Here is a 15,000-nt window from a genome sequence, read left to right as displayed (position 1 = left end):
AGGTCATCTGTTATTTTGTTCTTGATTGCTGTTTGCTAGAAACATCTTTGAATTGATTGGAAAATTTGATGGGGAGGAATTTAAGATTGTGGTGAATAATATATTTGAATAAATTTTCAAAGTTTTACATTTCTAGTTGTTGATGTCATTTATTTCTGCTTCAAGTAAGATTGAGTTAGGCTCGTTAGCTTTCACTCCCTAAACTAGCGCTGGATGTCTATTACACACTTAATATAAATGTTTTAATTGTACATATTCTTCATTCTCCAGTTAGATATCTGGTTATGATTTTAACAAATTTGTTTTTTGAACTAACTTTTAAAGCTCATTTTCTCATTTTTTCAATGAATTATCTATTTATTTATCTAATTGACTTTCAATTAAATAATTAGTATACGTTGCATTTTTAAAGGATTTATCGTCATCAGGACTCTTTCCGCTAATATCACCTGAGAAGCAAGGTAATAATGAACGCGCTTCCATGTTTGTGTACGAAAAACAATCAACTGAAGGTGTCGGAGAAAAGTCTGTCATCAACATAAGCCCATTCCGTCGTGCCCGGAAACATTTCAAGAATATAATGGGAGGTGAGTCATTGTTACCGTTTATTGATAGAAATATTGCTTAATGTATATTTTGAAATATATTTTAAAATTATTGTTTGTGTGTTAGAGAAAATTTTTCACAAAAGAAAGCATGTATGATAAACATGTTCTTTTTTCTCATAAATAGTTAATAATTAGTAAATAATAATATTATTTTTTACAACTGATACTAATTACCATTTCAGTGTCCATATTTCAGATTGATCAGTGGTCAGAGTTTTTGGCTAATACCATATCATTAATTAGTTTTCATTTTTTTTAAAACTTTTTTTTCATTCAAATTATTATTTTTACTGTTCTCCTACCAATATTTGGTTTCATTACCATGAAACTATTATCAATGCATCTTTTTTTTTCTAAAGTTTTTCTATCTACAATGATGGCATTCTCAAACTGTGGCATCCTAAATTCTATGGCGTTCTAAATTCTGTGATATCTTTAATTCTGTTGACACCAGTGGTTGATTGTCTTTTAGATCTTAATTTCTCTATTCTGCGAGGCCGTAATCAGTCGGGGATATTAATCTAATGATTTTGTTGTACCTGTAGACATTTCCAGTCGCATTCTGGAAGGGAACCAGATGCTGGTCAATAGTGACCTAGTGATTGGCTCATTGGAGACTGGTCATAACTCCTCATAAGTACATACATACATATATATATATATATATATGTGTGTGTGTGTGTGTGTATATATATATATATATATGTGTGTGTGTATATATATATATATATATATATGTGTGTGTGTGTGTGTGTGTATATATATATATGTGTGTGTATATATATATATGTGTGTGTATATATATATATATGTGTGTGTGTGTGTATATATATATATATATATATATATATATATATATATGTGTGTGTGTGTGTGTGTATATATATATATATATATATATATATATATATATATATATACACACACACACATATATATATATCATCATCATCATCATTATCATTTAATGTCCACTTTCCATGCTGGCATGAGTTGGATGGTTTGACAGGAACCAAACTTTGCTGTCTGCTTTGGCATGGTTTCTACGGCTGGATGCCCTTGGCTAACACCAATGGCATTACAGAGTGTACTGGGTACTTTTCACATGGCACCAACAGCAGTGGGGTTGATAAATAACTTAGACAAGACCCCTCAACTGAAGTGATTGGAGTAGTTTTGAGTGACAGGAGAAAGGAGTCTTGCATTAGAAGGGAAAAAATGGCTACATCAGGTGGGGAGAGAGAGTGTGGAGGAGTAATCATGGTATATATATGTATTGCATGTGTGTGTGTATGTGTATCATCGTTTAACGCCCGCTTTCCATGCTAGCATGGGTTGGACGATTTGACTGAGGACTGGTGAAACCGGATGGCAACACCAGGCTCCAATCTGATTTGGCAGAGTTTCTACAGCTGGATACCCTTCCTAACGCCAACCACTCAGAGAGTGTATATATATAATATTATCATTATCATCATCATTTAGCATCTGCTTTCCATGCTGGTGTGGGTTAGATGGTTTGACTGAAACTGGAGAGCTGAATCCGGTTCCAATCTGATTTCAAATAGTTTCTATGGTTGGCTGCCCTTCCTAATGCCAACCACCGCAAGAGTGTGATAGGTGCTTTTTATGTCATCATCTTTGTTGTTAGTGTTGTTGTCGTCGTCGTCGTCATCATCATCATCACTATTATGATCACCTTCAAACACCATCACCAACAACACTATCATGATAATCATCATGATCACAAGCATGACAATCGTCAGCAGTGTCATCATTGTCATCACCTCACCACAGTCATCGTCATCATCATCATCACCACCATCATCATCATCATCAAATTCACTACAAGTTCTCCTGTCATTCCCATACATATGTATTGGCTACAGGAAAGGCATGGATGCCACTACAAACCTACATGGCAGAATTGTTAGCATGCTGGAGAAAATGTTTGGCAGCATTTTTTTCGGCTTTACGTTCTGAGTTCAAATTCTGCCAAGGCCGAATTTGCCTTTCTTCCTTTCAGGATTGATGTAATAAGTACCAGTTGTGCACTGGGGTTGACTAGACCTCTCCCCTAAAATTTGGGCTGTTTGTCTACAGTAGAAAGGATTATTGTTATTGTTATTATTATTCTGCCAAGGTCGACTTTAACTTTCATCCTTTCGGGGTGTCAATAAAGTACCTCACCCCCGCAAAAAATTTTGGACCTTGTGCCTAGAGTAGAAAAGATTATTATTATTATTATTATTATTATTATTATTATTATTATTATTATTATTATCATTATTATTATTATTATTGTTTTGATTCTTGCAGTACTGTTTGCGATTGATCTTTACTTGAAAGCAGGCAGTAACAAATCACTAAAGGTTTCAAGTAGTGACTCAAAGAGACAATACTCTCCTTAGAATGTGAGCTGTACCCAACAATGCTGTCTTCTGGATCACTTCGAGCCTGACAGCAGCTCCAATGTTCTTAATGTTTCTCAAAGCTCTTGGAAACTACTCCTACTGCTCCAATTACCACCAGTATCACCATTACTTTCCTCATGCCCCATAAATTTCCTATCTTGTCCTGCAGTGGCTGGTATTTCTCACTCTTTTCTGTTTCCTTATATTTCACCCTCGAATCGCCTGGTATTGCAACATCTATTATCTTTACTTCTTTTTCATATTTATAGATGAGCATGATATCTGGATGTCTCACCTCCATGACTTGGCCGCACTGTATGTTAAAATCCCAGAGTATTTTGTAATGTTCGTTTGCCATTACTCTCTCTGGCTTGTGTTCATACCATTGTTTGGCTCTCTCAAGGTTTGCTTTACTGTACAACAGCCAGTGGACATATCTGGCCACATTGTCATGTCTCCTTTTGTATTCGCGTTGTGCGAGCTTACAACACTCACTAACAATATGGCTTATACTTTCTCCCTTCTCAGAGCACATCCTGCACTGTGGCGAGTCAGTGCTTTTATCAATGTGATATTTGGAGTATTTTGTTCTGAGAGCTTGTTCTTGAGTGCCTCACACTAATCCTTCAGTGGGCCCCTTTAAGTCTCCTCTATGCAGCCATTGCCAATCAATCTCATCTTTATTCTTCAAGAACTGTGTGTGTGTGTGTGTGTGTTTGTTTGTTTGTTTGTGTGTATATGTATGTGTGTGTGTGTGTGTGCTAGTCTTGGTTGCTATTTTGTAATTAAGACATCCTCTGGAGGCAGAAATAATTTTAATTAATCAAGAATCTATGTTGTGAAGTATTTGATATGCTTGTATTTGTAACATATATATATTATACATACATACATACATACATACATACATACATACATACATATATATATATAATATATACATACATACATGTGTGTGTGTGTATATATATATATAAGAACAAAGGATCTTGAAGCACATAAAGCTATGAAAATGTTTTTCAAATCCATATTTATATACTATATATGTGCTTTGAGATCCACTGTTTCAAAAAAAAAAAAAAGAAAACAATTATTTCATTTTGTCTTGAAAGTTTATAAATTCTTATGGCACCAACAATACATTTATTAATTTATGTTTATTAACCTAAAAGTGATAAATTTCTAAGCTCAATATGTGAAAGCAGAATATTTTCTGATATGAAATTTGAACTGGATGGCTCAAAATGTCTCTATCAGTGGTTTCATGCATTTGCCATTCAGCTGACAAACTGAGCCAGTTATCTCTTAAAGTATTGGATTTATGAATACATGTTTGTACATTATATGAAAGCATAATCATCATCATCATCATCATCGTTTAACGTCCGCTTTCCATGCTAGCATGGGTTGGATGATTTGACTGAGGGCTGGTGAAACCGGATGGCAACACCAGGCTCCAATCTAATTTGGCAGAGTTTCTACAGCTGGATGCCCTTCCTAACGCCAACCACTCAGAGAGTGTAGTGGGTGCTTTTACGTGTCACCCGCACGAAGGCCAGTCAGGCGGTACTGGCAACGGCCACGCTCGAAATGGTGTCTTTTATGTGCCACCCGCGCAAGAGCCAGTCCAGGGGCACTGGCAACGATCTCGCTCGAAAATTCTACAAAGGCCAGTCAGGTGGTACTGGCAACGGCCACGCTCAAAATGGTGCATCTTATGTGCCACCCGCACAAGAGCCAGTCCAGGGGCACTGGCAACGATCTCACTTGGCTTGCCGGGTCTTCTCACGCACAGCACATTTCCAAAGGTCTCGGTCAGTAGTCATCGCCTTGGTGAGGCCCAATGTTCGAAGGTCTTGCCTCACCACCTCAGCCCAGGTCTTCCTGGGCCTACCTCTTCCACGGGTTCCCTCAATTGTTAGGGTGTGGCACTTTTTCACGCAGCTATCCTCATCCATTCTCACCACATGCCCATACCAGCGCAATCGTCTCTCTTGCACACCACAACTGATGCTTCTAATGTTCAGCTTTTCTCTCACGGGTTTGCACACTGACATTACACATCCAACCGAGCATACTGGCTTCATTCCTTGCGAGCTTACGCATGTCCTCAGCAGTTACAGCCCATGTTTCACTGCCATCTAGCATGGCTGTCGTAATTTGAATTTAACATATGATAGCGTCTCATAAAGCGAGATTTCTATACATCTTAAATTTGCAGAGGAATCTGTAGTGGGGGACAGAGCACCGCGACGCGTAATCGCAGGGTTGTGAGTTTGAGTCCACAGCTAACCACCTACACTTTTTTCTGCAAAATAGGGGTAGTTTATCCTGTTCAGGCTATATTACTAGCATTATCCTGCGATTGAGAATTTAAAAATCACTTCTTTAACTTTCTAAGACATCTCAATGCTTCTAAAAGCAAACTTCATTTGTTTGTTTACGTTTGTTGTAATTTGAATTTAACATAATAGTTTTATTATTTTTTTTTAAATGTCACCTGAGCAACATTGTATGGGCAAAATAATGACTGTTTTGAGATCGTCTCCTATTATACAATTTCCTTTGTGGCTTTTGTGAGTTAATATAACCTAAATATACACATCATCATCATCATTTTTACCTTCACTTTACCATGCTTGCATGGCCTAGATAGAATTTTGTTGAAGTAGATTGTCTATGGCCAAGTGCCCTCCCTGTTACTAACCCTTGCCTGTTTCCAAGTAAGTTGATATTTCCCCCCTGATGACCCTGACATGCTTGCACAGAAGTTAGGGAATGAAGAACACCACTTGTACGATGATGACTTTTATCCTTTTATCTACAACAGTGGTTCCCAAAGTGGGCGGTATTGCCCTCCTGGGGGCAGTAGAAGGTTCCAACAGGGCGATAATGGGGTAGCTATTCATGTAAAAATTTGGGCGATAATGGAGTGGTGATTCATGTAAAAACGACAACACAATGGGTTCATGAGGTTAAGTTTTATTTGTGAAATACAGTTGCTTTGAATTTACTTCAGAAAGAGGTCTATGTTTGTGATGGTTAGTTGGGGTGGGGGGTGCTAGGAATGTGGGGTGGGTGTCAAGGTCGAAAACTTTGGGAACCGCTGGTTTACAATTATTACATGATGTCAAAGCAATGAAAGAGTAAAACACACACACACACACACACACATTTCAATATGTGTGTGTGTTTGTGTCTTCTTTCTTGATATCGTGTGATAGTTGTAAATAAGTGTCACAGTCATTAGAAATGGTATTCCTTTCCAGTATTCTCTTGGAAGGTCAGGCCTCATGGAAACATTACCTTGCTTGAAAACAGGTGAGAGTTAACAGCAAGGAAGACATCTGGCTGTAGAAAATCTGCCTCAACGGAATCCGTCCAACATATGCAAACATGGAAAAAAACAGACATCAAAAGATGATGATGGTGAAGATTTCACATATGTCCAGTTACCATTTCCGACTCAGTAGCGCATGCGCACACACACACACACACACACACACACACACACACATGCACTTAGGCATACAGAGTTATCAGTTTGCATACACTGGCTACCACTTGTCATTCAGAAATACACCTTTTAAACCTAAACACAAGCACACAGAAATCAGTCCTCTTGCAATCATTTACCATTCTTTATTCTGTAGGGATTTCTAAAAATTCCCTTACTCTTTTAATCTTTTACTTGTTTCAGTCATTTGACTGCGGCCATGCTGGAGCACCGCCTTTAGTCGAGCAAAACGACCCCAGGACTTATTCTTTGGAAGCCTAGTACTTATTCTATCGGTCTCTTTTGCCGAACCGCTAAGTTACGGGGACGTAAACACACCGTCATCGGTTGTCAAGCGATGTTGGGGGGACAAACACAGACACACGCATACATACATATATATACACATATACAACGGGCTTCTTTCAGTTTTCCGTCTACCAAATCCACTCACAAGGCTTTGGTCGGCCTGAGGCTATAGTAGAAGACACTTGCCCAAGGTGCCACGCAGTGGGATTGAACCCAGAACCATGTGGTTGGTAAGCAAGCTACTTACAACACAGCCACTTCTGCGCCTACAGGAGTTTCATGTTGAAATTTGATGGCATTTCACCATTGGATCACTTCTTGTCTAAAAGATTCAGTGCTCTTGAAAGCATCACCATCCTCATCACCATCACCGCTGCTGTCACCACCACCACCATCGTCACCACCACCACCACCATCGTCACCACCACCACCACCATCGTCATTATTACCATCACTGCTACTGCTGTTGATACCACTGTCATTCTTACTTCTATGATGATCACTACTCTTAAGCTTGTAACCACCACCACCACCACCGCCACCCTCTTTGCACCCTCCTCCTCATCTATGACCACTTCAACAACCATCATTACTACTGTCATTGTCACCACCACCACCACCACCACCATCACTGCTATCATCATCACTATGACCATCACTACCTCATCACCACGATTGGTTATAGAACAGTAGACAGTGTGGCCTGGTATACTACAGATAGTTATTGCAACATTTATCACAACTGGACATTATAACTGGTCTGTGTGTGTGTGTGTGTGTGTGTGTGTGTGTGTGTGTACATACATCAATGAAGCAATCAATTAATGACAAAAGAACATGAAATTATGCAATGAACTTCATTAGCTTACAGTTGTTTCTGCTATCAGAAGCAGTGCACTTAGAGTGCTTGTGAAACTTCCTAGGGCTTCCTGCCTCGAATTCAGTTTGAAGGAAGAAACAAAAAAGACCTTGTGGCAATTGATAAGGAAAATCAAAGTTAAAGGGGAGATAATTTCAGTAAACTACAAATAAATTTGCATGTTAATTTGCATATTTAGTAAAAGGACAGTTCTGATCTCTTTGTTTGTAAGCAGGGAACAGCTATGGATATATGTGCTTTGGTCTGTCTGACCTTGTCAGAATAGCAAAGCTTTACCACGTATAAGTGTATTTATTTATATATATATATATATATATATATATATATATACATACATATATATATATATATATATATATATATATATATATATATATACATAGGGTGAGCCAAAAGTAGGTGGACAGTATTTGGAATAGTTTTATGTATCAGTTATATTATAAATGTTTTTTTGCTGTCCACCTACTTTTGGCTCACCCTGTATATATATATATATTGTCCGATGAACGGGAATGTGAAACTCAGAGTAACAGTCTTTTGTTATATTTCTGCTGCTTTTAAATAAAATATATATATATATATATGTATGTATGTATATTTGTATGTAGATAAATATGGCAATCAACCATATGTGTCTCTCTTTGTTTGGACAAAAGTTCTTTCATCCATTTCTGGTGCCACAAAATGTAATTTTTTCATTTGCGGTATTACCAAATGCTGGTAAACGTATGTATTTTAAATATTTTTTTTCTCTATTCCTCCTCTACAAATTAGAAATATAAACATCAGTTCTTCTTCCATAATTATTTCAGACCTCAGAACCCCCTGTTTTGTTGTATAACAAAAAGAATTTTTTTTTTTATTAAAGCTAATTTTTTAGCTGTTTTGTTGTTTTAAAGGGCCGTTACATCTAAATAACAAATAACTATGTTACTTTTTTTTTTTTTACATGCTTATCACCTTAACTCTTAATGGTGTTAGCCAGAGGCTGCAGCCATGCTGGGGTGCCGCCTTTAAAATAAATTTGAAAATAAAATTGATAGTATTAGCTGTTGTGACCAGATTTCGAACCTTGGTTGCCATGTCCACAACATAGTGTCATTTATTTTATTAACAGTCTATTCAGAATCTAAGAAGAAAGAATACAGTTATAGATGATTGCAGCATGGCAGATACATCCTAGCCATTCAAAAACACACAAAGACTGTTAACTTCTCTTAAAGATCTATTATTTGGTGACAAAATTTTCATCATACCAACAGTGATCTAGTCACTAACCTGATCCCACTGTATTTTTGAATGGTGAATATGTGTCTGCCGTGTAATTGTTTTAGTTTCAGCATAATGATCTCAGATCAAATCATTTGCCTGGCAAATACACCTCTGAAAAAAAAGTGGTTTTAGCTGGTTTTGGTTGGTAAGGTCAGTCAACTTAGCCAAGAATCTGCTGGTGTGTTTCACCACCAGTACCACATCGTTTATGGTTCTGCTTGCGTAGTTGTAAATAAGTACCATGCTGTGGTGCAGCTTGCTGCTGTAAAGTGGCAAGGCCCGTTACTGATTTGCAGTGCTGAACATATTTCTTCCCTCCACACCCATTGTTGCCGTAACTTGGGAAAGCAGGAGGAAGATTTCCACTGGAATGTCTTATTTTAGAGACATGGAGAGAAAGATTTCCTGTAGTACCTAAAAAAAAACAAACAAACAAACAAACAAAATAAATAACATGGTTAGTTATAGGTCTGTTTGAAAATGAAACAGTTTCATATTCATGCCTAATACACTTGCACACACACACACATTTGTAGGTGTGTGTCCATATATATATATATAATTATAGGTCTTAACTAAATGTGACTACATTGCTACTTGTAGGTGTCTTGACACCTTTAGTTACATTTAGTTGACTACTATAATTCTCCTTGACAATATAACATTGCAACTAGCTGTTTTTATTAATTTATATATATATATATATATATATATATTTATATATACCGTATACTCATGTAAAAGTTGAATTTTTTTAGACCATTTTCTAAGGTCAAATTTATGGGGTTGACAATTACACGGATACTATGTTTGAGGGGCTGAAATTCAAGCTAGAATCTGAAGTACCGTATCAGCAGCTGATAAAAGTTATGAGAGGTTCCATGATTTAAAAAATAATGTCGAAGGATTCTGCAGCAAAAATAAGAATCGAGAAATGACCAGGGTGGAGATGGGGTGGGCGACCCACTGATATAAATTCAATAGTTAAGTTATAAGATGTACAGAATGGATTTTAAATTCATTGAAATTTCCTTTTAATGGAAAACAGAAAGCAATTGGAACCCTTAACAATAGTTGATATTGCTTTTTCTATTTCCTTGAGATTCATTAAGACATTTTCCTAGTGTTAATGCTTCTTTTCATTTTTGTTTTTTTTGTTCTCCATCCATTTAAACTTTGTGTGTGTGTGTGTGTGTGTATGCGTGCAACAACAACAACACACACACACACACACACACACACACACACACACACACACACACACACACATGCACGCATATATCACAGTGATGAATTTAAGCAAACTGAATCCTTGAAGTTGTTGTCAACTTTTTCCCTGTTACAATTTACTGAACATGTATTCTACTAAAAAAAGTGTTGAGTAATCCTTCAGTTTAATGTTAAATTGTTTATAAATATATATATATATGTATGTACACACATACACTGCACTCAGTGTGTGGTAATTTAGCCATTCAGGTTTCGGCTCTTATTGGAATTGAACGTAAAATATTAGGAATTGCCTGATCTCAGAAGGTTTTATGCAGTCTGAGGAGAGCTATGATGTAATATAATTAAGAGCACATTAATAATGAGAGAAAAAAAAAAAGAACATGGGCTTGAATTTGGTATTCCTTTATTTCATCTGTGATCTATGTTTCAGTATTTGGTAATGAATTACACTATAAATGTAATCCATAGATGTAACCTTCAGTGAATCTGTACCCCATGTCTTATGTAGAACACTGGTGTTCAAGGTGGTACATGATATATTAAATTATATTTACTGAAAACAAAATATTGTAAATAAAACATCACATTTTATACCATTTTTTTTTAATTATCATTTTCATTAAATGTCTCTGTTGAATTTTATAGCAGAGCTAACAAGACAACACTAGCTATGTTAAATTGATTCAGTTGAGCTAATTATTTTACTGCCAGTAAACTATCACATAATTTTTTTTTTTATTGCACACCTATCATCACCAGTGTTTTCAGTTTCCAACTGGTTGTTTTGTAGGATAATTCTTTAATTTTTAGCATGTTGTAGGTGCTTCGTGCTGCTGTGTAAGGTTTCTCCCCTCTCAATACAACACATCGCAGCTGAAGCTAAAGAGAAAACCTGTGCAGCGACACGATGTGCTTAAGCATGCTAAAGGTTAACCCTTTAGCATATAGATTATTCTGTTAAACTTAATGCCTGTTTATCCACGTCATTTCGAATGAATCTTGGATTATCTTGGAGCTTCGCTATTTTGAAGATATGATTACATATTTTTAAAATGACATTGTAGATTAATCCCGACAGGCCAGATCTGGCCTATTTGACTGTAAAAACAGGTAGAATATTCAGCCTGGATGTAGCCAGTTTAAATGCTAAAATGAGGATGGAGAAGAAGACATTGGAAATAAAATTGGTGGGAATGGAATCAAATGGTGATGATGGATTGTTAAGATATATTTGGGGCAACAATAATCTGCAATTTGTATTTTTGTTTTTGTTTAATATATATATATATATATATATATATATATATATATATATATACTTTTATGTGACAGAATTATATATATATTTTTTTTGATTTAAAACAAAATCAGTTCCTTGTCAATTCATTTTTCTTGGTTAAAGCTCTCACTGATGTTTATTCCTTAATCTCCTTCTTGGATGTGTAGATCTCAAGGAGTCGAAGCCATGCAATGCTTCGTACCATTTGATGCGACATACAAGGTCCACCATTCAGGTTATTAAGGATAAAAGTGAGTAGTTCCCCTGGAATTGTGCAGTGCTGCTGCGCACCACAGAAGTCCATCGTTGCAGAAGTGTGTGTGTATGTATGTATGTGCACATGCACACACACACACAGATAGACACATATATACAGATACGTATATATATATATATATTATTTCATGGTCTATCTAAACAAAAGTTCATTTTTTCTTTCCATCCCCCTATTCTGTCCCCCCCTTCCCCAGACATACATGCAGACATATACACACAGATACACATACACACACACATTTTCACTCTCGCTTTTTGTTGTCATTCTATGATACACAAAATGTTAATCTTTTTTGGGGTTTCAGTCCTAAGTTGGATCAAATTCAATACCAGCTACTACTCAATTCATTGCTCAATTGAGCTGTTCGGTTCGACTTAGTTATACTGAGTTGAGTCCCAGATTGGATAAAGTTAAGTCCTAACTTTGAACAATTCCAGTACAAAGGTGTACTGAGTTTGACCAAGCTTTGTCCTAAGTCGAACTAAGATCAGTCCTAAATTTGATCAAGTTCAGTCCCAAGCTGGACCAAATTCTGTTCCAAACCCGATGAATTTCACTGGTAAACTAGAGTAAGCTAAGTCCTAAGCAGGACCAAACTTGGTCTTAAGTTGAACTGAATTCAGTCTAGCTCTACTAGTTTCAGTCCTGTGCTGGACCGATTCAATCTTAAGTTTGGCCAAATTCAGTACAAAGGTGTGTGGGGTTTTATACTGTGTTGTTCTCTTCTCAATTTAAAATATCTATCATAGCGGGTTTTTTTTTTTTTTTAATCTTTTTCCATTTTACGGTCCACTACACACTCGCATGCTACATCACACACCCACACGCATATACACAATCCACTAAACACACATACCACATAACACACATGCCACACAACATTTCATGCACACATATCACGTACACACATACACACGCACACACGCCAACAATACCACCACCACCACCACCACACCACTTCCCATTCTCTTTGATTATATCCTAACTTTCTATTTCTAGCTTTGCCGTTCATCTTTCTCCATTTTTCTCAATATTACTGCATGCACCTGCGCACACCCACCCACACATGCTTTCTGTTCTCTTCCCTTATGTATTAGATGAAGATGCAGGCATGGTTATGCTTATTACGAAGCTTGCTTCTCAATTGAGCAGTCTTGGATTCAGTGTCCCACTCTATGACATCTTGGACATGTGTCTTCTACTATAACCCTGGGCTGGCCAAAGCTTTGTATGTGGATTAGGTAGATGGAAACTGGAAGAAGTCTTTCACGTGTATATATATCATCATCATCGTTTAACGTCCGCTTTCCATGCTAGCATGGGTTGGACGACTTGACTGAGGACTGGTGAAACCGGATGGCAACACCAGGCTCCAATCTAAATTTGGCAGAGTTTCTACAGCTGGATGCCCTTCCTAACGCCAACCACTCATGTGTGTGTGTGTGTGTGTGTGTGTGTGTGTGTGTGTATTTATATATTTATACCAAAATTTAGCAAAAATATTGTATCTGTTACCAAACGTAGCAAAATACTCGCAAGTGAGTTTTTGTATTTATATCGATTTAAATAAGAGCTCAAAACTGATCCATTGAAAATACTTTATTATGATGATGACCTATTTTCATTTCAATGCGATATCCAGATCGATTCATGCATATTATAAAATATGGGATACTGCATCTCCTCGAGGTCTTATTAGTAGCAGGCAGATAATAAAAATAGATAACATTCATATACAACATTCATGGTTGACCTATGAAAACATGTAAAAAAACAAAAAAACACACACACATATATATATATATATATATATATATATATATATATATATGTATGTATGAATGAAGGACTTCTTTCAGTTTCCAGCTACCAAATCCACGTGTGTGTGTGTATGTATGTATGTATGTATTGACGTCATGTGATGATTGTAAAAAAGTATCCCCACCAAAAAAGTGATTATTTGTTTCCAATCTTCCTTGTTTGGAAACAGGTGAGGGTTGGCAACAGGAAGAGCATCTGCCTCAACCAATTCCACCTGACCCATGCAAGTTTAGAAAAGTGGACATTAAGTGAAGATGATGATAATGATGATGATCTTGTTTCTGCCCTTGGCTTCCTCCTCAGTCCATTCCTCACATGGTTGAGTGAAAATGTTTCATGCCAGTATACGTTTCATCAGTATTTTAAAAAATTCCTGTGATGGTCTAACTTTTGGTCTAGCTTTTCCTAGAGAACAGGAGCTGTTTTCTAGAGGAATCCTCAGGTTGAAGACCAAGTCTAAATGTTTGCATCGAATAGGGTGCACTTTGTTTAGGGCATGTAAGGAACAGCAAGTAGGTAACTGGTTATGTTTATCATCCACTACCTATTTATAAAGTGTTTCCTGGTTCAATACACATTGAAGACTATCTGTAAACTAAAATCTCAGTTTGAGTCACTTAATATGACAAAAATTTCAAATTAGTTTTATTTTCACTATCACATTGTTTTATGTTATATCAAAATATTGATTTCAAATTTTGGCACAATATGGTGGGGGGTGGGGAGGTGAGTCTATTACAACAACCCCCAGTGTTCAACTGGTACTATGTTTATCAACCTTGAAAGGATGAAAGGCAAAGTCAACCTTGGCAGAATTTGTACTCAGAACATAAAGGCAGACGAAATGCCACCAGTATTACAAGATATCTTATTATACAATATAATGCTATATCAAAGAATATCACATACTGCATTATACCATATTACAAATACAAAACACCACATGTTGTATGGTACTAGAAAATATTGCATATTCTGGTGTGCCATGTGATGCATTCTATTATGTCATTTTGGAAAATATTACATATTGTATTATTATTATTATTATTATTAATGCTTAGTGGCATTTTATCCATCTATGTTCTGAGTTCAAATTCCACCAAAGTCAACTTTGCCTTTCATCCTTTTGAGGGTCGATAAAATAAGTACCAGTCGAACTCTGAGGTTGGTGTAATCAACTTAATCCCTCCCCCTAAATTGCCAGCCTTGTGCCAAAACTTGAACTGATTATTATATGCCATTACAAAGGTAGTGAGTTGGCAGAATCGTTGGTGCATTGGGCAAAATGTTTGGTGGCGTTTCTTCCAACTTCTTACATTCTGAGTTCAAATTCTGCTGAGGTCATCTTAGCTTTTCAGTCTATCAAGGTTGTCAAATTGAGTTCTATTCGAGCACCCATTGCCTAAAACTG

At 36.6% G+C, this 15,000-nt stretch overlaps 1 protein-coding gene across 4 annotated transcripts in view; it reads left to right on the top strand.

Moving 5' to 3' along the window:
- The first annotated feature begins 313 nt into the window (after positions 1-313).
- LOC149133102 (unconventional myosin-IXAb-like) overlaps positions 314-15,000 on the top strand; it is a 54,416-nt gene continuing 39,729 nt past the window's right edge. Inside the window, exons 1-2 of one of the 4 annotated variants that reach the window (XM_089361096.1) lie at positions 358-587; positions 11,659-11,742. In XM_089361096.1, coding sequence (XP_089217222.1) covers positions 482-587; positions 11,659-11,742 — 190 coding nt within the window. In that variant the 5' untranslated portion in view covers positions 358-481. Of the gene's footprint in view, positions 588-11,658; positions 11,743-15,000 lie in introns of all 4 variants that reach the window. The other 3 variants (XM_089361094.1, XM_089361095.1, XM_089361097.1) reach the window with 3 other exon arrangements.

The sequence above is a fragment of the Octopus bimaculoides genome, chromosome 12 (genome assembly GCF_046866305.1).
Source record: "Octopus bimaculoides isolate indiv1 chromosome 12, ASM4686630v1, whole genome shotgun sequence".
Taxonomy (NCBI): Eukaryota; Metazoa; Mollusca; class Cephalopoda; order Octopoda; family Octopodidae; genus Octopus; species Octopus bimaculoides.
This window is presented reverse-complemented; position numbering and strand designations above follow the sequence as displayed.